Here is a 25,855-nt window from a genome sequence, read left to right on the forward strand (position 1 = left end):
GGTTACTGAGATGAAAATAAACAGAGAAAAGATGAAATTGTTAGTAAAAAATATCACACAGGAGCAGAGAAAAACTCTGGTGGAACAAATAGACTTTCAGATTGTTAAAAAGGTTAAATACCTGGGAATTTATCTTACAACTAAGTGTACCATTCTGAAAGAAAACAATTATGATAAACTATTTAAGGAAATTAAGAGTGATTTGGAAAAATGGGCTAATTTGCAATTATCCTTGCTGGGAAGAATAGCACTAGCTAAAATGAATATATTACCAAAGCTTTTGTTTCTATTCCAAATGATTCCTATAAAAATTGATAGAAATTTTTTCGATGATTTCAATTTTCAAATCTCGAGACTTACATGGAGAAAGAAGAAACCAAGGATTAAACTAAAAATACTTCAGGAGGCTAAAGAGAAGGGGGGCTTTGGTCTCCCTGATTGGATGCTGTATTATCAAGCTTCTGTTTTAATGTGGCTGAAAGAATGGATAACCTTAAGAAATAAGAGAATCTTGTATCTCGAAGGGCATGATTTGCAAATGGGTTGGCATGCTTATATGTGGTATGAAAAGGCTAAGGTACATGGCTCTTTTTTAAGTCATTATATTAGAAAACCATTAATGTCGGTGTGGGAAAAGTTAAACACAAAATTGTATAATAAATTACCAAAATGGCTTTCACCTATGGAAGCTCTTGTATATTTAAATGCATTGAACTTTGAAGCGATCATAAGATATGATGACATTTTGGATAATGATGGAGGATTGAAATTGAATCAAGAAATACAAGAACAAGGATCTAATATATCTTGGTGGCATAAGGTGCAGATACAATCGAGAAATGCTAAAGACTATAGAATGTGGGGCTTTTATAAAGGTTTAACAGCATTTGACCAGGTGATGCTTAAATCAGATGAGAAAACGATTAAAAGACTATATAATTTCTTACTAGATAGGAGAATGGAAGATGAACAGGTTAAGGAAATTATGATAATGTGGGCACAAAACTTTGGATATAATACTGAATTAGAAAAATGGCAAAAGTTGTGGGAGAGAAATATTAAGGTAACATTAGCAACTTCATATAAAGAAAACTTGTATAAAATGTTTTATAGATGGTATCTGTCACCAAATAGACTATCCAAGATGTTTCCAAATATGTCAAATGGATGTTGAAAATGTAAACATAAATTGGGTAACTTCAATCGTATGTGGTAGACTTGCGATAAAGCGAAAAAGTATTGGATTAAAATACATAAATAGCTTGAGGAAATGTTACAAAAATCCTTAGCTTTTAAACCTGAACTTTTCTTATTAGGCATTATACCTGTTGATATTAGTAAACAAGAAATGTACTTGATTTTACACGTAATTACTGCGGTGAGGACTGCATTTGCCCAACACTGGAAAAGTGAAGAACCACCCACTGATGAACTGATCCTAAAAAAGATCTTGGGACTGTGCAGAAACGGACAGATTGACTTTGTCATGGAAGGAGAAAGAAGATATTGATTTCTATCAAACTTGGGACTCTTTTTATTATTGGCTAGAGAGACTTTGTATAGATTCAAATATGTTTTTAAGTTATCATAAATAGAAAAAATGTGGGGGCTGACCCAGCAGGTCCGATGTTTCTGATGACTGATGTTGTTTTTAGTTTTTCTTTGTATTAGGGTTATTTTGAATAAAACTTATTATAAAAAAAACAGAACTGAAAAAGACCCTGGAGTTACTGTGGACTGTAAGCTAAATATGAGACAACAAGGGAAAGCAGCTGCAAAATAGAACAAACGATATTTTGGAATGCATTAATAGATCTTATCACTTCCAAATCATGAGAGGTACTAGTTCCCCCTTGTATGTCACACCAGTCAGATCTCATCTGGAATACTGTGTTCAGTTCTGGGCACCAAGATTTAAGAAAGATGCAGAAATATTAGAAAGGGTTCAGAGGAGGGCAACATGAGGCCCTATGGAAACAAGGCCCTATTAGGAGATACTGAGAGAACTGGACATGTTCAGCCCTGAGAAGAGAAGACTGAGGGGGGAGAAGATTTCCCTCTGCAAGTACCTCAAAGGGTGTCACAAAAAGAAAGGTCAAGATCTCTTCTTACTGATACCATATATCCTATGACATGGAATAATCAGTTCATGTTGTGACAACCCAGATTCTGGCTAGGTATCAGAAGTTTCCTCAATGCCAGAGCCATAAGGCAGTGGAACCAGTTGCCTAAAGTTGCCTAAAGAGACTATCCCCATTGGATAACAATGGGATTAAGGTCCTTTCCTCAACTCTTAATGCTTATTTTGCAACAATTTGCTGGGAAGAAGAGGAATGTGATCTCTGCATACACAAATTCGCACTTTTGAGAACTGCAAAACTAAACATCTGTGAAAATATCTTCCAGACAGAAAAATAGCCCAATAAACTTGCAGAACCCTCTGGACACTGTGAATGCATTAATGAAACTCATTTACTGAAAAATATTTAGCCTCATGCCACATAATTAATAAGCAATCCTTATTTCATGATGAGTAGCCTTTAGACTATAATATATCTTAAATAGAAAACTATCTTTAGATAAATATTTTCTCAAAAACCATTTATTTAAAAAAATCTGATTTAAATTAAAATATCAATTCTTTTAATAAAATTGTTGATCTTTATCCACCCTGCCAACAACCCTTTAATTCCTAGCTGGTTACTATGGAAATGAATGTTGGACTAGGAAAGACTATTGGTCTTATTCAGAACAGCGCTTTCTTCTTAAGTTCTTCATGTGATACTCTTTGGGTTTCATCTTAATTATGAAATTGATCAGGGGTGGGCAGACTTGCTCAACAGAAAAGCCACAGGGTAAATGTCAGATGCTTGACAGTCACAAGTGGGTGCCTGTGGGAGGCAGTGGCGGGTGGCAAGTGGGCACCTGCAGGTGGTGGCAGGGGTATTGAGTGACAAGTGGGTGCCAATGGGCACCCCAAGTGATGAGCAGTGAGCCACAGAATAAACTCAAAGAGCCACATGCAGCTCCTGAGCCTTGGTTTGGCCAGCCCGGATAAAGAAGCAACAGGAAGAGCCATTTGAAACAATTAGAGCTATTTGACAGTCTTTCTGTATGTGTTTGTATGGGGAAGAACAGATGGGAGAAGATGTATTAAATCAGCCTTCCCCTCAAAAGGGGAAGATGCATTAAATGCAGTAAATCCTCTCCCCACAAAAGTATTGGACGAGATGAAAATCAATGCTATCTAGCAAAGGACACTGCCCAAAGTATGTCAGAGTATGATTTGGCATGGCTCAAACCCTCTCATGTGGTTTGTACTTCCAGTTTCTTATCTGCAACTGTTACATGGGGTTATCACATATTAATACACCTTACACAAAAATAACAACTTTGACTAGAGGTAGGAAACTTAAAGCTGGGGAACAACCTCATCATGCTGTTACTTTTATGTGTGTTTTTGATGAGAATATTATTTAGCTTTCATAGTGCACACATTTTATAGAAAATGAAGCAGACTTCAGTTTGTCTGAAGTAGTTCAGGGAATCATAGGTCCTAACCTCTTATTGCTTTCATATCTATAATATTGTAGCACAACATGTATTTTTGAAGGGCAGGGACTTATCAGCCTTATTCAGTCTACAGACCGTGTTTAGGTTTGAACATCTGCAGAAAAAAGGATTTGGAAACTAGTAACCAGGGGAGACCTATTCTCCCCTGCAGAGAAAGGCAGGATCCGCTCCAACGGAGCAAAGCTCAGGGAACCAAGGTTCCATTTAGATGCCAGGAAGCACTTCCTGACAGTTAGGACCCCGAGGGTGTGGAATGGGCTTCCACAAGAGGTGGCTGAGGCCCCATCGGTGAGGGGTGTTCAAAGACAGGCTAGACATGCACATGGTGGGCATGTTATGAGTGGAGCCAGTGATCAGACTAGATGGCCCGGGAGACCCCGTCTGACTCACACTGTTTCTATGTTTCTAACTTCATATCATGGTGACCAGTGGGGTAAGTAAAATGAGATTGAATGGTTTCTGAAATGGCAAGATCAAACGGCAAGTCACCCCTCACCTATTCCTCCTCCTATGGGGAGGGATCTTCCTCCCCATAGGAGTGCTCGCACAGGAGAATCTTAGAAATGAGTAAGAGTCCTCAAGTTGTACTCAGATTAGAAGCTACTATCCAGATTCAGAATTAACCCCCAATGTACAATGAACTACTTCAACTGAAATTTATGCATACTATCCCTTCACACCAGTTATTACCAAAAGAGAAAGGAAGCTCAGTCCCACTTCAAGTTCCCACAGGTTGTTCATTTACTCCTTTACTCCATTTGCTCCGTGTTCCACAGAAGAAAGGAAAATATGCATTATTATTAAAGGCAACTAATCCTTGGGAAAAAAAAGTCAAAAGCAGTTAGGAAGATTCCTAAGCAAAGCTGTCAATTTGGGTCACGACCAGAATTGTGGAACGGATTAAGTTCGTGAGCCAAGGTACCACTGTATGACCCTAAGCTGGAGGACTGGAGAATGACTAATCGGAACACCCATTTTTTAAAAAAAAGGATCCGGGGTTATCTGGGGAACATACAGGACAGTTAGCTTAATATCTCTTTTGCATAAATTGCTTGAAAGTATTACTAAACATAGAATTAATCAGTGTATGAAGGGGAAAGCCCTACCTAAAAAGAATCAAGCAGATAAAACAGATAAATCCTTTTTCACTAATAGAGGGTTTTGAGCACCCAACGACATGTGGACAGAGATTATCTGGTAGACCTTGTACTCTTGGACTTCCAAACGGCTTTTAAGTCCCTCACCAAAAACCCCATAGCAAACTTACAGTCATGGAATAAATGGGGGGGGGGGGTCTTCTAATGCATCAGTTGCTGGGTAAAAGGGAGGGACCGGAAGGACTGGAAATAAGTTGTGATTTTGCCCAATGGAGGGATATAATCAGTGAGGTCTAACAGGATTCTTTATCAACCTATTCATAAATGACCTGAAATTAGGAGTAAGCAATATAGTGGCCATGCTTGCTGAAGACAACAACATATGACAAAGGAGTCAGGCCAGTTGTCTCTGATTATTAGATTTATATACTGTCTTTTTCTTACAAAGAATTCAAAGCAGTTTACACAATTCTCCTCCTCCTGCTTTCAATCTGTGGGATAGGTTACCCCTGTGGGGTAGGTTGAGCTGAGAGTCTGTGACTGACTCAAAGTTACTCTGCTGGCTCAATGAATGAACAGGGACTAGAACCCAGATCACCTAAATCCCAGACCCACGCTCTTAACCACAAGACCACAACAAATTTATAGTGTCCCTATGAATGAAAGCCCTCCAAAATATTCCATCCATTACACCCCTGCTCAGCTTCTCTAAATTCAAGTCTGCGGTTTTCTTTCTAGAGTCATTCAATCTCATATTTGGTCTTCCTTTTCTTCTTCTTTCAACCTTCCCCAGCAAGATTGTCTTCTCCAATAAGCCTTGCATTCTCATGATGTGCCAAAGTATGGCAGCTTCCATTTTGTTGTTTTCGCTCTTAGGAAGACTTCTGGCTTTATTTGAGCTAGCAGCCACTTGGCCGTCTTTCTGTCCATCCAGTTTTCCTCCAGCACCATGTTGAAATACATCCATTTTCTTCCTGCCAGCTTTCTTCTCTGTCCAGGTTTCACATCCATAAACAGTGATCAGGAATACAAAACTGTAGATGATCTTGGCCTTGATCTCTACTGAAACGTCCTTACACCTGATTTCCTTTTCTATTCATTCATTGCTGCCTCTCTCAGTGTTCTTTGAATTTCTTGGCTGCAGTAACCATTTGAATTGATGCTTGAGCCAACATAAGTAACACCTTGAAGTTTCAATTTCTACTCTGTTGACAGTTAAGTTTGTAATTTCTTCTCTAGTCATTATTTTTCCTTCCTTACTATTCTGCTGCACTTCTGCTTTTGTACTTGCTTCTTTCACTTTCATGAGGAGTTGGTTCATTTCCTGCAAATAATATATCACCATCATATTTTAGATTACTGATGTGTCTTCTGCCAATTTTCACTCCTTCCTCTGATCCTAATCCAGCTTTCCTTATATGTCCTGTGTACAGACTGAACAGATAGGAAGATAAAATACAGCTTTGTCTGATGGCTTCCCATGGGCAAAGACATTTTGTTTCTCCTTATTCTGTCCTAACAGTAGTTTCTTGTGTATAATAAAGGTTCATTAGGTCTTTTGGTACTGTCCATGGGGTTTTCATGGCAAAGAAACTGGAGTGGGTTGCCATTTCCTTCCCCTGGCATCCATTCCTATCACTTCCTGGCAAATAGATGGAGAAGAAATGAAGGTAGTGTCAGATTTTATTTTCCTGGGCAACAAGATCACCGCAGATGGGGACTGCAGCCAAGAAATTAAAAGACGCTTGCTCCTAGGGAGGAAAGCTACAGCAAGTCTAGACAGCATACTAAAAAGCAGAGACATCACCCTGCCAACAAAGCTATGGTTTTCCCAGTTGCGATGTATGGCTGTGAAAGTTGGACCATAAGGAAGGGTGAGCGTCAAAGAATTGAGGCCTTTGAATTGTGGTGCTGGAGAAGACTCCTGTGAGTCCCTTGGCCTGCAAGGTAATCAAACCAGTCAGTCTTAGAGGAGATCAACCCTGACTTCTCTTTAGAAGGGCAGATACTGATGATGAAACTCAAATACTTTGGCCGCCTAATGAGAAGGAAGGACTCACTGGAGAAGAGCCCAATACTGGGAACAATTGAGGGCAAAAGAAGAATGGGACGGTGATTACATGGAGTCAATGAAGCAGTCGGCATGAGCTTAAGTGGACTCCGGGGGATGGTGGAGGACAGGAAGGCCTGGAGGAATGTTGCTAGTTGCGAATGGGTCAGACACGACTTCCGGACTAGCAACAACAACAACAACAACATTCACTAGGCAATCAAGTGCTGAAGCACACCCATTTCTTTCAGCACTATCCACAGCTTGCTTATTTATTTAAAGTTTTTATATGCCGTCCCCTTGCTACACAGCCTAGGGACAGCTCACAGAAATAGGTATCTTACAAATACAGTTAAAAACCTGGAAGCTTCTCATGAACTACACCAGGGGTCCTCAAACTTTTTTAACAGGGGGCCAGTTGAAAGGTGCCGGCGATGGGCGTGGGCCACCAAGGCAGTGTGGGCGGGGAGGTGCGGGTCAGGGGAGACGTGTGCACGTGGCGAGGCACCAGCTTGCTCACAAGCTGATCTTTTTCTCCAAACAAGTCCAAAACTATCTCCTTGCTTGCAAGCTGCCACTGGGCGCACACACTGCAAGGCGGACGCTTGCTCACAAGATCCTTTTTCTCTGAGTGAGTCCAAAAGGATCTCCACACAAGCCTCCGCCTTGTCACACATGCACACATGCAGCGAGTCCAAAACCTCTATGGAGGGCGGGATAAATGGACATGGCAGGCTGGATCCGGCCCGTGGGCTGTAGTTTGAGGACCCATGATCTACACCAGGGGTCCTCAAACTTCTTGAACAGGGGGCCAGTTGAAAGGTGCTGGCAATGGGCGCGGGCTGCCAAGGCGGTGCAGATGGGGGGTGCGGGCAGCAAAGTAGGGTTGGGCGTGCACAGAGATCGTTTTCTCCGAGCGAGTCCAAAACGATCTCCTTGCAAGCAAGCCGGCGCTGTGCCGCACAGGTGCGTGGCAAGTCCAAAACCTCTGGCGGGCTGGATAAATGGGCATGGTGGGCTGGATCTGGCCCCGGGTTGTAGTTTGAGGACCCATGATCTACACAGTCAAAAACTTTACTGAAGTCGATAAAACACAGATTGATCTTCTTCTGAAATTCTTTGGTGCTTTTCAGTATGTTTGTGATATAATCTCAAGTGCCTCCTTCTCAGGCATTTCTCGCTCTACACAGGGTAACATTCTTTGTTGTAACACTTTGAGCATCACTTTGCATGGGAAATTGGTGCAATATTGCTATGGTTGTGGCATCCCTTAGCAACTCATTCTTGGAGATTGGAGTATATCTCAAGGTTTTCCTATTTTTCAGCCATTGTTTTCTTCTGAACATTTGTTGGCAAATTCTTGTTAGGATTTGGACTATTCAGTCTCTACAGCTTGAAATAGTTTTATTGGTAGCCTATCTTCTCTGGGAGCTTTGTTCTTTCCAAGAGTTTTCACTTTGCTTTCTGATATTGCAGGCTCTTAAAAGTAGTCTGCTGTCTTTTCATCTCTTCTGTACAGTTCTTTCATATATTGTTTCCTCCTCCTCTTTATTTTCTCCTGGTCAAATAGTATGTGCCCTTATTTAGACTTCAGCATTCTTAATCTAGATTTGAATTTCCTTTTGATTTCTTGGATTTTCTGCAAAAGGTAACTTGTTTTTCCTCTTTACTCTTCCTTTGCTCTTCCTTTTTCTTTGTACTGATCATTATAATAATCCTTTTTGTCTCTAGTGTATTTCTCTATTGAAAAACCGCATTCAGGCTTCATATCCTAATTCTGTCACCTTTTGCTTCTCACCTGTCATTTGTGTTTCTTCCATCATCCATCCAGGCTTTTTCTTTTTGCTACAGGAATTGTCTTTTTTGGCATTCTTTCCTAATAATGCCTCCAGTTTCAATTTTCAGTCCTTCCATGGCCAACTGAGTTCAGTAATGCAATTATGTTCTCAATATGAACTTTAAATTCCTCAAGAAAATTATTGAGATTGTATTTTGGGTCTATGCTTCTCTTTTCAACTTACTCTGTTTTTTGAAATTAAGAATTAACAGTCACCATGAAAATTTGGTCTCGTACTGGCAGCAAGAATGCAACTTCTTTCTTGCTTGATTTACTTTTCCAGTGTATCACAGTTCATATGTCCCACAATCCAGGTTCAAATTGTATGTGGTGTGCAGTGTAAGGCTTTCCTTTCACCTCTGAGCATGTCAATATGGCTTCTTGTCTTTGATCATTACCAATACCGCTATTCATACCTGTCCTTTGTTCGTTCCCAGTAACTGGTTGAATGCCTTCCCACGTGGGGAGTTCATCTTTTGGCACTGTACTTTCATTTTGGATCATTTCATCATAAGGTTTTCAATGAAAAGGACCTCAGCTTAGAAAAGAATGGTTTAAGTCATATTGAATGTCATATTATGTTTATATTGTTTTATGTTTTTATATTTTAACATGTTATAAGCTGTCCAGAGAGCTTACGCCTAGTAGGCAGCATATAAATTGAATAAACAAGATAAGAAGATGCAGAAGTGGTTTAACGTAGCCTTCTCCAATGCAGTACTAACCAGAGTTAGTATGGCTGCCACTGCTGTTGTCTTTGGAAGATCTTCCAGCAGTGTCGCCTTCAACTACTACTGCTGCTCAGTAGTTATCCTTCAGAATTTTCTCTGCCCCATCATTAGAGAGATCAATTCTGCTGCTGTGGCTGTTGCTCCGGAAAAGGATGAATGCATCATTGTCTGGTGTCTCAGTTTTGACCATTCTGTCTTGGGCAACATTGCTAGTAAACTAAAATAGTGAGACAGTCTGGCCTGATGGAATGACTCTCAGATTCTCTACCACTCTCAAACCACCTCATCATGTTATACATGTGGCCCAACTTATTTAGGGTGGTTAAAAGCAGAAGAGATTTTTGGAGTTATATGGATCTCTCCAGGCGAAGAAAATCGCCAATAGAACGGTAAATATGGCTTAATGTAAGCATATATGAAGTAATATATTTTGAGGCCAAAAATCCCATCTTCAAGTATAGACTGATGGAATCTAAACTAGCACCAATGGACCAAGATAAGGATTGGGTGGCATGGACTGGTTGATGCAAATGTCAACCCAGTGTACAGCTGCTGTTAAAAAGGCAAACACCATGTTGGGCACAATTAGGAAAGGAACTGAAAATAGAACAGTAAGACCACATTTCCCTTATACAAATGTTTTGTGCAGCTGCACTTAGAATATTGCATACAGTTCTGGTTGCTGCACCTGAAAAAGGACAAAATTTAATTGGGAAAAGTGCAGAGAATGGCAACTAGAATAAGCAAGGGGTTTGAGCAACTCCCCTATGAGGAATGGCTACAACTGGAATTGTTTAGTTTAGAAAGAATGTGATTAAGGGGAGACATTATATAGGTGTTTAAAAGTATGCACAATGTAGATATATCATTTTCTCCCTCTTCCATAATTCTAGAACCAGGGGTCATCCCATGAAGCTGACTGGTGAGAGATTCAGGACGGATAAAAGGAAATTCTCCATCACACAGCATGTAGTTAAACTATGGAATTTACTACCACAGAAAGTAGTGATGACCCCCAATTTTCATGGCTTTTAAAAAGGACTGAACAAATTCATAGAGAAAGAGGAAGCTATAAATGATTACTAGCCTTACTAGGTATGTGCTACCTCTATTATGGGAGGCAACATGCCTACATACACCAATTGCTGAAGAGCTCAGGCAGGCATAACTCTTGTACCCATCCTGCCTGAAGTATCATGTAGACAGTGTGCTGGATTAGATGGCTTTTCTTACACTATTAAAAAAATAGTGATCCCTTGACTCAAAGAATAATAAACTGGATTGTTTGGAGCTTTGGTGCTAAGGTCCTTCAGGGTTGGAGCTAGCACTCTGAATGCAGAGTCCCTGCCTCACTCATAACCAACATGGAAGAAATCATACCAACTGCCTCTGAGGCCTGAAACAAGCCTTGGAAAGGAGGAAGAGAGGCATGGATGGGAGGAAGCTGTGGCTGACATCCAAACAATATCCAAGCAGGTCCTCACCAACCTCCACATACGAGGCGTTAACAGCCATCTGTGCAGAGCAAAATTTGTGGGGCAGCAGAACTAATGGATGCACTTAAGCAGAGCCTAAAATTAATCAAGTAAGGAAACACTTAATTATCTGCCACGAAATCTGTGCCTAGCGTTCACCAAAGCTAATGTAGAGGCTTCTGCTGCAGGTGAACCTTGCATCCATAGCGTCCTGATAAATTTTCTTGATCGGTAGTAACTAGAAATAACCGCTGCTCACAAGCATCAGTCACACAGTCACAGGGTAGATTGTAAGGTATTCTTGGCATCTTCTCAAGCTCTGAGGCTTGCTTGCTTGCACCACGACAGGAATATTTTTGTGTGTCTCGACTTGCAAATGAGAGATACTCAGCTTACAGTTAAATCCTTAAGGCAGCACATAGGTCCCTGTTCTTGTTAAAACATACAACGTGGCTTCCCTTCTCAAACCGTTTCTTTTGAATAGCTTAAGTTTACTTTCTTTACGAAAAAAAATACAGAGAAACAAGCAATTTGTAAAACATTCACAAAGACGGAGACGACTCTAATTCCAGGCAGCACCCATCCCTGCGGGGAGGAGCGCCGAGCTTCCTTCGTTCCGTCAGCAAAAGACGGCAAGGCGCCGCAGCACGCCGCGCCCGAGTCTGCACAAGGGTCGCCCGACGCACAGAGCGCGCCTTCCATCGCCACGGAAACCCCGCGCTCAGCCACTAACCTGTCGGCGGCCGACATGGCCTCGGGATCGCTCCGGGCCTCCGGGCCGGCTTCCTTTTTCCTCGGAGGAATAGTTGGCGCCATGTTGGGCGCCTCCGCCGAAAAATTTAATCCCAACTTCAAACCACCACCAAACGATTCCAGCCGGCAGCGGGTTCTTCCACTCATCCCCGCCCCATCGCCTCCGCGGCCCTTTCAAACCGCGGGAAACCCCTGCACGCCCAGTTCGCGTAACTTCCTGTCCAGGGCTAACGGAAGGGAAGGCCTCTCTGACGTGGCTTTAAGAGCCTGGGTTTGCATACCGCAGCCGCTGCTGCCGGCATCCTAAGTGCAATTTGGCTCCCATTGACGTATCCAACGAAAGCCGCAGTTCCAACATAAAGAAGCTCTGGGAGTAGGAAGACGAACAGCAGCTTCCGTTTTTCGCCGCAAGCCTGGTGTTGCTTGTGCCCGCCTTCGTACGGCGCTCCCTCTATTTTCTGCCTGTAGATTCTTCTGCAATCTGTGAAGATTGCGCGCGATGGCGGGAGGGAGGGAAGACGCCGGAAAACCGGAAAAGTCATACATAAAACCTGCCCGTGCGCACGCAAAGGTCGAAGGAGTTCTTTGGCGTCTGGCACTGTGAAAGGCTTGGCAGAGAAATTTGGCTGCGAAGAAACCTGTCGAAGCGTTTGCTTGCAAAGTACTATTGAGCTGCCGTGCCCTGAGTTTCTGATGCTGATTTTCATCCCTTCTGTTGTAGCCTCTTCCTCGGACCTGGCCAAGCCTCCCTTTTCCTCTTTCTGAGGTTCCTTTTTAGATACCCCATTAATGTTTAATTACTTATTTACGATGTCTATCATTTCGCATGCAGACAAAAGCAGTTCACATCATGACATTTGAAATATACCTCATATATTAATGCATAGTTTATTTTATAATTATTGTATGCTTTAAATCAGGGGTCCTCAAACTATTTAGATGGCGCCAGTTCACTGTCCCTCAGACTGTTGAGGGGCCATACTATAGTTTGAAAAAAAATGAAAGAATTCCTATGCACACTGCACATTAAAATTAAAAAATAATTAACATTAAAAAATTAATTTAAAAAATGTTTGTTCCGCTCCCTCGGGCTGCAGCAGAAGCCCAAGATGAGGTGGGGAAGAATATGTCCATATTCAAGGGACATTATGTAGCTACAACACAACCAAGGCACTAAATACAGTACAGTAAAACCTTGGTTTGTGGGCATAATTCGTTCCGGACACATGCTTGTAATCCAGAGCACTTGTATATCAAAGTGAGTAAGAAATAATGGAAGTTCAGATGATTCATTCCACAACCCAACTGGCTCAATGGAATCTTTTTCTTTTCCTGCAACTTCAACAAGGAACCTATCCAATAACACTTGCTTTTGCCTCCTTTTGAGGATTTCACAGAAATGTGACATTGCATTGTTGTTAAACAGATTCATTGCTTGCACTGCTACAGCCTTTTTTGGGTGGTGCATTTCTATAAAATTTTGCACTGTTTCCCACATTTTACACATCTCCCTAATCTCATTTGAAGTGAGGGATTCCTCCGCCTTTTTCTCCTCCTCCTCCTCTGTAGATGAGATTTTCTCCATAACCTCTTGCATCTGCTTTACCTTTCAGTATCCCCCCTCCCCCAAGAGGGAGATACTGAAAGGTAAAGCAGATGCAAGACTCTAACCTTGTAGTACAACACATCATGTACTCCTCCCACACAAGCCTTGAAGTCCACAGTTAAGACCTGACAAGATTTTTAAACAGATCTTCACAACAAAGCACCAAATATGCACCAAATCATTGGAACAGTTAAATAGAACCTGATTTAAGTTAGTCAATGTCAGTGCACAGAACTAAACAACCCAAGAGTCTAATAAAACCAACCCCTTTGTCTTCAGAATGAGCGTATGCCTTGCAGTAACCAAAAAGGAAATGATCTCAGCTTAAAGCTGCTTCCAGTGCAATCCTATGCATGTTTAGACAGGAAAACAGTTCTGTAATTCCCAGCATACCCTCCCTTCCTGGAGGGATGTTAGGAGTTGAAGGACAGCAGCGAGCGAGAGAGAAGAACCATTGGCTAAGTTATGATCATGTGATGTTCGGCATCATGTACTACTCGTATTGCAAGACATCGCTCCTTTATCAAGTTAAAATTTATTAGAAATGTTTGCTCATCTTGCGAAATACTTGCAGAGCAAGTTACTCGCAATCCAAGGTTTTACTGTATTTTGCATAATGCAGCTGCTGACTGTAACTGGCATTTACAAAGAATGAAGCAAAAATACTAAGGATAAATACTGTTGATGCCACTCTTAGTATTTGAAGCAAGTCAGCCCAGAACAATTCCCACAATACACAATGGCTGTATTTGAATGCAGAGCTAATGACTATCATATTTTAAGTGCAACCTTGCCAAAACTGGTACTGCCCAGATGAGTTGAACTACAACTTCCATTGGCCGTGCTGGTTGGGCATAATGGAAATTATACTCCTCGCCAAAGCCCCAATTCCGAGGGAGCGGAAGACTGGAGAGGCGAGCGTGGGGTGGCTCCCCTGGCCAGGAGGGGGAGGTGGTGAGGGCTTCTGAGGCAAGGGGAGGCGAGGGATAGGGCCATGGCTGGCCAAGTAGGGTGCCTCCCACCTCTCTCCGCCGTGGGGGAAAGAAGCATGGTGGCCACTCAATGGCAGCAGCTGCCCATAGAAGGTCGTGGCAGAGGCGTGGGAGCTGCAGCCCCACTCCACCTCAGCCTGTCCGCCCCCAAGCTCGGTGAGCTGGCTGCGGTTTGGCCCGCAGCCTGGGGACATGGCTCACATACTTAAAAATGGATTTTAAAAGTTATATTTTTCTTACCTTCAATCCTTTTTTAGCGTCTGTGTGTCTCTCTTCTGCCCTCCTCTCTTCTGTTTCCCGCTCCCTATTCCTGCTGTGTATATACGTGCAGTGAGGGGGCAGGGGGAATCCGGTGGATGCTACTGAGCTATTACAATTGTCAAGTGCACCGGCTCTGCTCAGTTTCAGAGAATGCCTGCGTTGGCTCAGAGCTTTTGGACTCGCTCGGATATCGTTTTCTCTGAGCAACTCCAAAAGCTCTGAGGTGAGCTGGATAAATGAGCGTGGCAGGCCATATCCGCCCCACGGTCTGTAGTTTGAGGACCGATGCTTTAAACTACACATAAGAATATACAGGTTGCGAGCCAGTGAGGTGTACTGGTTCAGAGTGCTGGACTGGGACTCAAGCAATCTAGGTTCTAGTCCCCATGGAGTCAATTGGGTGACTTTGGGCCAGTCACGGACTCTCAGCCCAGCCTACTTCACAGTGTTGTGTTTTTTCTAATGGACATTATCATAAAATACAGTAATTCAAAGTCAGTCATCTAAAAGAAACTGTACCAGAACTTACAAAAATATTTAGACAAACAGATTTGTAATATTTATTTTCCATTGCACATACTTAACTTATACACATGCCATTAACATGAAGTGCCTGCTTGATTTTGTTACAGCAGGCTGTTATATTAAATATACAGTTGGAAATCAAACTATCTGAAATTGCATTAAAACACATAAAACCACAAAAGAAACTGCATTTTATTTCACCAATATGCTGTAATCAACCATATCATTAATTGTGTTGTTAGTGAATATGCTGTTAAAAATCTCAAGTGTCATATTCTATTTAAACATGCGTTTTTTGTTTTCCAGTGAGAGGAATTATTTTATGCAATTTTACTATAAGATATGAAGCATTGTTGACTTCCTGTTATTTTTTTCAAGGTTTGTTACATAAAATGCCCTAACAACTACAAATTTATATAGGTGCTATTCAAATACATAAAGAGGACACCATGCTTCAAAATATGAAAAAAAGGATAAAAGTGTATCATGAAACAAATATCAAGGCTAAAGCCTTTTCCACTTTGCTTACTTGAGCAAATGATTTAAATTTAAAATCACTACATATAATCAAAGGGCCAATGTGTTTTTTCAGTTTTTCATTACAATATTATTTCTTACTATTCTTCACAAATGAGTGTTTCCACAGCAAATCTGTTCTCAAAGTGTCTAATTTTTCGGCAGTTACTTGCTTCACGCTTCTGAATTCCTGTTATGAGAGAATTAACAAGGTATCAAGTTATTTCATTAAGAAAAATAGCTCTATTTTGTTTACTAAGAAAGATAAACTGTCTTAAGTGAAACAAGTAAGCAAGCAAAACTTAATGTAATGAAGAAAATTTATATTCCCAATATAGAATCATTCCCATAATAAATGTAGATAGTATGACTCTAACAAATCTTGGTTGTAGCAGGTGTGTCCCAACCCCACTTTTGCTCCAACATTAATCAGATTCTGCTTTCAAAAGCAACTAAGTGCAAGAAATGTTGCCTTATTCTTTACCCCCAAAATGTTTCTAACACTCTAGAGTGGGAAAGCAGCTGCTGTCTCAGCTGAGGCCTTAAAAGGGCCGGCAGAGAAGCATCTCCTGTGATGCCATCCCTGCTGGTTTCTGTAATTGTGTCTTTAAAATTTCTTTTATTTTTAATTCCCATCTTGGACTCCTTTTCTCATTAGAATCATTTGCCGTGGAACTTCGTTTACCATTGTTCTGAGTTTATTCCAATTGGCTTTCCTAAAATCCAGGGTACATGTTCAGCCAGATCTGGCTTTTGTTTCCTTTAGAATCAAGAATTGAAGTATGGCACAGTTAATTTTCCCCAGGGTTTCAATAGCTTCCCCTTTGTCTGCTAGGTCTTCCCTGTTGGTTAGTATCAAGTCAAGGACAGGTGTTTACTTTCTGTTGGAGGAAGTTACCAACATGTCAGGAATCTAGTTGTTCCTTTTAAACATTATGGAGGTGTTGCAGGTCACCACCACTGGGGAGCCTTCTCAATCCATTCTTTCTGCTGCCTTTTTGATTTCACCTCGCTAGACCTGTTCTAACAACCAGTGCTTTCTCCTGTCTTCCCTTAAGGTGCTCTGAGTCTGGACAGCTTCCTTTTAAAACAGGTTCTGACAGGGCTACCCAAGGAGTTTTTTTTTTTGTTTTTGTTTTTTTTTTTTTTTGACAGGGACTCAGTCTCATTCATGAGAATATGTCTCTGCCATAAAACCCTGATTATCACTGTCAGAAACTGTCATTTAAAAGTAAGTCTGAGTTTTGATAGCTTTGAAAGCTCTGTGTTCCTAGAGAACACAGAGGGAGTGGTTCTCGCTTTTCCACTTTTCCAAGCATCTAGGGTCTTTAAAAAGCAGGGATGGGAGGAAAAGCCACAGCAAGTGAAATGGCCTTGCAAATGCAGCAGTGGGCACTGAGCCACGGACTGAATCACTTGGGTGATGGTAAGATGGCTATTGCTGGTGGTGACTTGGAAAGTACAGAAAGGTATTTTTCCTGCTTGTGTCAAGTAGTTCATTAGCTGTTTTCCTGGATCAGTCACAAAGGGCAGTCACTCAGGTTCTGACAACCTATCATAGGTCCAACAACCGCAAGAAAAAGCCATGGGTTGTCAGAGTAGATTGCTGCTCACAAACTGCAGGAAGCAGTTGGTTTTCCCCTTCCATGCCAATCTACCATCATTTGTCAACCAGAAAACAAGACAACCCATCATGGCTTGTCTTTCATATCAACAGTCATTCTCTCTACCCAACAGAAGAGTGCAGTGGTGATAGCAAGCTATAACACCACATACCTTTTAGTGTAGCAACAGTCACCACTAAAACAGTTTTAGTCCATAAACCAGAATACACTGCATGGAGCACAGAGAGATATAAACATGCACAGGACTGTACTGCACAACATTAAGATCCTCTGCATCAGATCAAACACAGCTTTCCCTTCCCTTGAGAGCAAATAATCAAATCTACTTGTTTCATAGATTTCCATTCACTGTCCCAAACAATGATTTTAAAAACTTTCTCAATTTATATCAACATATAGCGCTATCATGTGAAGCTGCAACCCATTTAAATGCCTTGGAAATGGCCCAGTGAAAAATCAAAATGTTGATGTCCCACTGATTTTAATGGGAAAGTTTTAACCATATGCTTAACTCACCCACTTCAATGAATAGGGCTTAGGAGTTAATACTTTTTAGATGGACTGTGCCACATGGCCAGGTTTCCCTAAACTGGTGCCCAACAGACACATGGGTGATGGTCAGGGATTGCCAGCATGGACAATGGTCAGGGGTTACAGGCACCATAGTCCAAAGTATTTGAAATGCACCATGTTGCTGCCTTATATAAATGGATGTATGTATGGTTCAGTTTGACAATATAGTTCTTTGTCCACAATCCATAAGGATTACTTTCCACAGAGTTGACCATTTTATTTTTTCATACAAGCTATACCTTTCAGAGTTTCTCTGTGCTGCAACTTATAAGTGTCTTTGCCACGACATAGGCGATGAATAAAAAAGCCCAGCTGATCCACATTTTCTATACGATCAGTAACTATCATTTGTTCATGAATCAAATATGACTGAGGCAAATATGTTCCAGCCTATAGCAAACAGAATAAAAATGCATCAGGTTTAGTGTTAAAATATTAAAAATGCCATATTAATCATATAAAAGCACTTCTTCAAGTCTGCAGGAAAGAACATTTAGCTCTGCAGAATATTCACCAGGAAGAATGCACAAAGCATTCTGTGTGCTCTGCAGAATTTGTGTCAGGGGAATAATATTTGGAAAAGGTAACTTTAAACTAACCCTCTTTTGTTTAATGTGTTGTTGTTATGAATATAAACAGCAAGTAGATGTTACAGATACAAACATAGCACCACAACCAAATATTAAGAAGGAAACTATGCAGCAACCTTACACATACCTATTGCCTACCCACTCAGATAGCAATGAACACATTTTTATATTTCTAAACTATATTCCATCCCATTATCTTCTTTAAAAATACCTGTCTCAGAATTCATTCCTCAAGGTTTGCTTCTCAGCGGACAGAGCTCAAAAGACCTGAGTCTTTTGTTTATCCTGCCTCCCATGAGCAGAAACCAAGCAGGCCATGAGGATGACAAAGGAAAAATGTTTCTTATTCCACAGTTTTTCAATTTTTACTTCAGGACAGACCAAGAGGCTTTCTAGTTGTCTTACCTTTTGTTGGATAGGACAAATGATAGAGAAGATTTAGGATTCTGCAGATCCTGGTCTCTCCTCTTTGCTCCCACCAGCACACCCTCTTTTCACCCTCCCAACTCATAAAAGAACATTCTATGGTGTCTGAATGGAGGTGGGAAGATCCATTATTAGATCTTCTCCAGTGGTCACAGATCTGTCTGCAGCTGTGGAAGAGATCAGCACCATATAATGGCTTCCTCAGATATTGTCCAGGGAGCTATGGGATTGCTCTACACTTTTATAGTATTTTCATTATTTCTAATAAGCATCAAAAGTAAATACACATTTTTATTATCACAAGTGCCAATAAATTATAAAAATCTATTTATACATTGACAAAGAAAAGGCTTAAATAGTCCTATTTATGGAAATCCAATCCCACAAATAGTCAAAATTATTCAACAAAGCAATATACAAAGTATTATTTAAATGCTCATTAGGAAATATTAAGTAATGATAGATATTCATGAATATCAACAATTTTCATATACATGTATGTCCTAAGAATAGTTGAAATGTATAGGTTTATTTCCATATTAACTCAAGGGTTGATAGCTGTCTGTCTCTAAGTGGTATTTTCTTTGCATGTAAGTAATAAATGGTAACTGATTCTCATGGAAAGATTAGTTTTCCCTCCTCTCGTGAGTTCTGCCATTTCTGTAATCTGTCAGTCTTCTGATTGTACTTGGACAGATAACATGGCAAAATGTGCTTTATATTTACTCCAAAGAAAGTTATTCAAAGGTTTCTGTCAAGATTTAGGATCCTTTTTGGGAACAGAAACTGGAATATTTTCAAGAAACGTAAAAACAGAGGGAGTCAGAAGGGGCCTCCCAGGCCATCTAGTCTGACCTCCGCCTCTAGCCAGCTCCACTCACAACATGCCTACAATGTGCATGTCCAGCCTATCCTTGAACACCCTTACCAATGGGGCCTCAACCACCTCCCGTGGAGGCCCATAAAAATCTAGAAGAAATGATGACCATGGGATTATGTTAATATTTAAGGCAAACAGTTTCCTTATCATAATGTAGCAAACATCTGTCAAGTCTCAAACTAATTTTTAATCTTTTGAATTTATCACACAAAATTAATTTGAATGAATTCATTTGTTTTCTGAAGCTATATATTCCCAGTATTTCACTGGTTTTGTTGCACAATAAATATGTTTTCTTCAAAATATATTTGCAAATATGATAATATGATTCAAAATATCTAAATGAGAGTCAATGTGGTGTGGTTTCCAGTGTTTAACTGGAGACCTTTGAAATCTGGGTTCTAGTCCCCAACTCAATCATGGAGCTGAGCAGTCTAAGTTACTTCAAAGGTAAGGTAATGATCAAGAGAGTGAAGGAAACTATGTTTCCTTTTGGCTCTTGCCTCTTGGCAGAGCAGCAGAGGCACAGATGGGGAGAGAGTGCTGAGTGGCCAGGTAGGAGCTGGGCAGAGGAGCAGAGGATCAGGAGCAGCAGAGAGGAAGGGAGGCAGGGCCAGAGAGGACAGAGGGGCCAGGAGGAAGTAGACAGGCGGGGCCACCAGCCTGTGGGGCTGATAAGGCCACGTGCTCAGCCACTGCAAGCCCTTTTGGCTCTTGCCTCTTGGCATCGTCCCTTGTCTGCATCCCTTAGCTGTGGCCCAGGCTGCCCAGGGACTCCCTTCCCAGGGGGGCGAGGGTTTTGTTTTTTGTTTTATTGTTTTGTTGGTTGGTTGGTTGGTTGGTTGGTTGGTTATGGGTTTTTTCTTTTTCTTTCTTTTTCTTTTTTTGGTTTTTTTGGTGCTGTGCTGTGCTGTGCTGTGCTTTGCTTTGTTTTTCCTTCAATTAAAATTTTTATTTTATCCATGTGTGTGCGAGTGGGTTTTTGTCTAGGAGAACTGGGCAAGTGAGGGGTACTGAAGGACAGACAAGGTGGGGGACCAAGGTAGGGTCTCTGAAGGGTTCCTAATGGCAGACCAGGAGATGGCCTTGGCGGGAGTCATGGGTGTTGCTGTCTGCTGCGACAGCTGCGACATGTTCGCCCTTCTCCCCCAGGAGAGGCAGGGACACACTTGCCCTAGGTGCAAGCTGGGGGTCCTGCTAGAGGAGGAGTTGAGGTGCCTGAGGGCCGAGAGAGCACTCCAGGCCCCCCAGGAGCAGCCCTGCTCTGGACAGAGGGTTGAGGGAGGGGCCACGGGAGGAGGAGCCGGGGAGACATGGGGGCATGCTGGCCTCCTCCTTCTCCTGGCACCAATCTGGAGCTGGGAAACAGGTCCTCTCCGCTTGGGGAGGCTGGGGCTGATGAGGGGGGACCAGCAGGACTGGAACCGCAACTGGCAAGGGAGAGGCGAGGGCCAGGTCGCAGCCACCCACTACCACCGGGAAGACACGGAGGTGGGTGATTGTCATTGGAGACTCCCTGCTGAGGGGCACTGAGGCGGTGGTGCACCGCCCCAACCTTGAGACGAGGGAGGTTTGCTGCCTGCCAGGTGCAAGCATCCAGCATGTGAAGGACAGAGTGGAGCGTCTTGTTCGCTCTGGGGGTCACCAGCCGCTCCTGGTGATCCATGTGGGCACAAATGACGTAGCCAGGCAGGGCGTGGTTGGGATCACCAGGGACTTCAAGGCCTTGGGGAAGAAACTCAGGGAGCTAAAGGCCCAAGTGGACTTCTCATCGATCTTACCAGACCGGGGATTTGGGCCAGGTAGGGACAGGAGGGTTGCCGAGGTGTACGACTGGCTTAGGGTGTGGTGCCAGAAGGAACGCTTCAGGTTCCCAGTTTCTTGCCAATGCACCTCTGGCAAGGGACGGGTTGCACCTCACGAGGATGGGGAAAGGTCCTTTGGAGATGCTCTAGCGAGCTTCATCCAGAAGACTTTAAACTGAGCCGGGGGGGGGGGAGTTCAGGCCCCCCCAGAAACATGTCTGCACTGGACGAGTGTGGAAAGAGGATCAGGGCTCTGGGAGCAGGGTTTTAGAGGTACTGCAGGGACTGACAGGACTCCTACAGAGAGGGGCCAGGTATCAGGGAGGATGGGAGGTAGGGGGAGGCTGGGGACTACAAGGAAAGGAAGCAGTGGGAAGGAGTTGAGGTGCATGTACACTAATGCTAGGAGCATGGGTAATAAGCAGGAAGAGCTTGGAGCTCTCCTGGGAATAGGAGGGTATGACCTGGTGGAATCACAGAAACTTGGTGGGATGAAAGGCAAGACTGGAATGTGAACATAGAGGGGTATCACCTTTTTAGAAAGGACAGGAAGGGAAAGAGAGGTGGGGGCGTGGCTTTATACATCAGGGAAGAGATAGGATACAGTGAGATAGAATGCAGCACGGATGGGGATTCGGTAGAGGCAGTCTGAGTGAAACTTAGGGGTTTTGACAGGGAAAGGGACCTGACAGTGGGGGTATGTTATTGCCCTCCAGGTCAACATGAGACCCTGGATGATGTCATGACAGACCAGATTCTAAGGATATCTCGAGGGAGAGACACAGTAATTATGGGAGATTTCAATCTCCCGGATATTACTTGGGAGACTCACTCGGCAGTGACAGCCAGGTCACATCGCTTCCTAGAAGCTATAGAGGGAGGGTTTTTCACACAGAGGGTCCGAGAGGTGACGAGGGGGGAAAACATCTTTGACTTGGTCTTGACCAATAGGGAGGAGCTGATAGATGAAGTACAGATTAGGGGAGCTCTGGATGCAAGTGATCACTGCATGCTTTGCTTTGAGATCAGGGGACTGGGGACGTGCAGCAGGTCGAGCACTAGAAGCTGGGACTTCAAGAGGGCCAACTTTGGCCAACTGAAGGCCAGACTGGGGAAAGTCTCCTGGGATAGGTTACTAGAAAGTAAGCGAGTTGAGGAGGGGTGGATGGCACTCAAAAGGGAGGTTTTGGAGGCGCAAGCCTTGACGATACCTCTAGTCAGTAAGGTGGGGAGGCGGAGGAGAGTGCCGCGATGGATGCAAAAGGAGGTGGCTAGAGGGATTAGACAAAAGAGGAACCTCTGTAGGAAATGGGTACTGGGACAAATAGACAAAAGGGTATACCGGGAGGAGGAGGCCCATTGCAGAAGGATTCTTCGCAAGGCTAAGGCTGATTACATGCTGAGACTTGCCAAGAATATTAAGAGCAAGAAAAAGGGCTTCTATCAGCATGTAAATAAGAAGGAAGGAGGTCTAGTGACTGATATGAGGAAACAGGCACAGATGCTAAATGACTATTTTGCCTATGTGTTCTCCCCAAAGCAGGACAGGGGATATCCGCACAGGAGATTAGATGAGGCTGGGGACTTAGGGGCACAGATTAGAGTCACCTCCCTAGAAGTAGAGGGGCTCCTCAGGGCATTGGACATTACAAAGGCGCCAGGCCCTGACGGGTTACACCCAAGAGTACTTAGAGAGTTGGCAGGGTTTCTCTCACACCCGCTGGCCTCCATTTTTGAGGCCTCGTGGAGAATGGGTGAAGTTCCAGAGGACTGGAGGGTGGCGTCAGTGTCCCAATTTTCAAAAAGGGTAGTAAAGGGACATGGGGAATTACAGACCAGTTAGCCTTATGTCCATTGTAGGAAAAACAATGGAAAGGCTCATAATAGAGAGAGATCTAGTGATGCTAGATAGGGAAGGGAGGCTGACAGCCACACAACATGACTTCCGCAAAAACAGGGCCTGCCAGACAAACCTTGTGGAATTCTATGACAAGGTTTCGAGATGGCTAGATGGAGGGGATGCAGTGAATGTGGTTTATCTGGATTTCAGCAAGGCCTTTGACAAAGTGCCCCATGATATCCTGGTGGAGAAACTGAGGAGTTGTGGGATACACCAAAGCACTTTCCGATGGATTAGGGCATGGTTGACTGACCAAAAGCAGAGGGGTAACCATTAGTGGGGAATCTTTGGGATGGTGGCCTGTGACAAGTGGGGTCCCCCAGGGCTCTGTCCTGGGGCTGATCCTGTTTAATCTTTTCATCAATGACATGGAAGAAGGGGGGTGAACAGTCTGCTGATCAAATTTGCAGGCGATACTAAAACTGGAGCAGAGGCCACAACTGAGGAGCAGGTACTCCAGATCCAACAGGATCTGGACAGACTATGGAAGTGGGCAGGAGACAACAGGATGGCATTCAATATGGATAAGTGCAAGGTCTTGCACTTGGGGCAGAGGAATAGGTGTCATACATACAGGTTAGGGGACAAGTGGCTGGAGAGCAGCACTTGTGAAAGGGACCTCGGGGTACTAGTTGACTGCAGGCTAAACATGAGTCAGCAGTATGATGCGGTGGTTAAGAGAGCAAACGCCACCCTTAGTTGCATAGCCAGAAGTGTGGCTTTTAGATCGAGAGAGGTATTACTACCACTCTATACGAGTCTGGTGCACCTGCAACTGGAGTATTGTGCTCAGTTCTGGGCCCCTCATTACAGGAAGGCTATAGCCAGGTTAGAGTCAGTGCAGCGTAGGGCCACAAGTTTGGTGGCCGGTTTGTAAGGGATGCCGTATGAGGCAAGACTGAGAGAACTAGTTCTCTTCAGCCTGGAGAAAACTCAAAGGGATATGTTGGTGACAGTCAGGTATGTGAGGGGATGTCACACAGAGATGGGTAGAGACCAGTTCTCTCCTGCAGAGGAAGGCAGGACGCGCTCCAATGGAGCAAAGCTCAGGGAACCAAGGTTCCATTTAGATGCGAGGAAGCACTTCCTGACAGTTAGGACCCCGAGGGTATGGAATAGGCTTCCAGTGGTTGAGGCCCCATCGGTGAGGGTGTTCAAAGATAGGCTGGACATGCACATGGTGGGCATGTCATGAGCGGAGCCGGCTGGAGCTGGGGGTCAGACTAGATGGCCCAGAAGGTCCTTTCTGACTCACTCTGTTTCTGTGTAAGTCGCTCTGGGTTTTTCACATAAGAAAAATGGACAGGATATAAATGCAATGTAATAACAACTGAATATACATAAATTTTGTTGAATTATGTAACATTAATTTTTATCCAGATATTTAATATGCATTTACAATCAATAAAAATTTCGAACTAATTGCCATTACTGTCAACAAAATTTTACCTGCATATGTTATTTTATAATTTTAATATCTATTCTAGTATCAAAAATCTTTCTATTCAGCAAAAATCTTTTAGCAAAGGACTTCTTCCTCTATACGTTTTGCATTTAACACAGCCTTATCTGCAGTGATAAATTCATTCATATCCAAATCAAGCAAGAAACCAGTGATTACATCAGAATTAGCAGATACACAAAGTGCTTTGTAAATCTAAGAAAATTCATTAGCGATGTCCTTATTTAATTTTTGAAATCTATTTTCCTGTTCTAACTGAAGTTCTGGACCACCTTTAAGGGCAAACTACATGAAATGCATTGCCATGAACTAACCTTGAGGTTACTAGGGCATGTATCAGGACCTGGGCCTGAGTGACCCTGCAAGTAAATGAAGAACCATGAACACTCTTGCTGGCACTTGAAGGGAACACCTGAGGAACAATTATGCAGTGCAGCTGGAGGCCCTGGAGACCAGCCCAAAAGGCTCTCGGGCACTGCTGCTCTTTGCTACAACAACATAAGTTGTCTTGGTGACTCCTTCTGCTCTGGCCCCTACATCTCTGCTTTACTCCAGCCCTACTCCAGTTTGTTTCTGGTTTCTTCCCACCTTGCTATAACTGAACTTCTCCTCTGGCTTCGACTTTGGACTGGTAACTTGCACTTATTTCATGTTCCCAGCTGGTTGTGAAGCCCTTCCTTGCAGAGGTGTCCTGGTTCCAGCATTCTGCCTGTCCCAGCCGCTGCCCATGCCTCAGCTTTTACAGCATAGGTCACTGAAACTAGGCAGGCAGGCAGACATCAATACTACCTACCTCTTATCTGGATTGAGCTTCAGTTTAGTGGCCCTCAATCCATTGCAATGACTTGACACTAATTAAGAAGTTACATGGATGAAAAGGAGAAATAGAGTTATGTATCATCAGTGTACTGGTGATGCTGTACTTTAAATCTGAATGATCTCACTGTATGGTTCCATGTAGATATTAGAAAGTAAGGGGATTAAGAACCATGGGGAACATAAAAGCCATGGGGTCAAACCGATGTGACCTACCATGATCTTTTGCAAACAACCATCCAAATATGAGCTGAACCACTGCAAGGCTCTTGTTCCCCATATCCGACTAAGACACTGTCTCCAGAAGGTGGAATAGCATTTTACACCTGCAATTTTAAAGTTTAATAAGGTTACATATTCTT

General features: G+C 42.9%; 2 protein-coding genes across 7 annotated transcripts in view; both read right to left on the bottom strand.

The window, feature by feature from the left end:
- RB1 (RB transcriptional corepressor 1) overlaps positions 1-11,690 on the bottom strand; it is a 163,032-nt gene extending 151,342 nt beyond the window's left edge. For all 6 annotated transcript variants that reach the window (XM_044431793.1, XM_044431794.1, XM_044431792.1 and 3 more), the window contains exon 1: positions 11,497-11,690. In XM_044431793.1, coding sequence (XP_044287728.1) covers positions 11,497-11,663 — 167 coding nt within the window. In that variant the 5' untranslated portion in view covers positions 11,664-11,690. The remainder of the gene's footprint in view (positions 1-11,496) is intronic.
- Positions 11,691-14,911: 3,221 nt separating this feature from the next.
- ITM2B (integral membrane protein 2B) overlaps positions 14,912-25,855 on the bottom strand; it is a 32,357-nt gene continuing 21,413 nt past the window's right edge. The window contains exons 5-6 of the mRNA XM_044431910.1: positions 17,854-18,004; positions 14,912-15,606 (exon numbers count right to left, since the gene is read on the bottom strand). Of these exons, the coding sequence (XP_044287845.1) occupies positions 15,518-15,606; positions 17,854-18,004 (240 nt within the window). The 3' untranslated portion in view covers positions 14,912-15,517. The remainder of the gene's footprint in view (positions 15,607-17,853; positions 18,005-25,855) is intronic.

The sequence above is a fragment of the Varanus komodoensis genome, unplaced genomic scaffold (genome assembly GCF_004798865.1).
Source record: "Varanus komodoensis strain SLA01 unplaced genomic scaffold, ASM479886v1 scaffold23, whole genome shotgun sequence".
In the NCBI taxonomy this organism is placed as follows: Eukaryota; Metazoa; Chordata; class Lepidosauria; order Squamata; family Varanidae; genus Varanus; species Varanus komodoensis.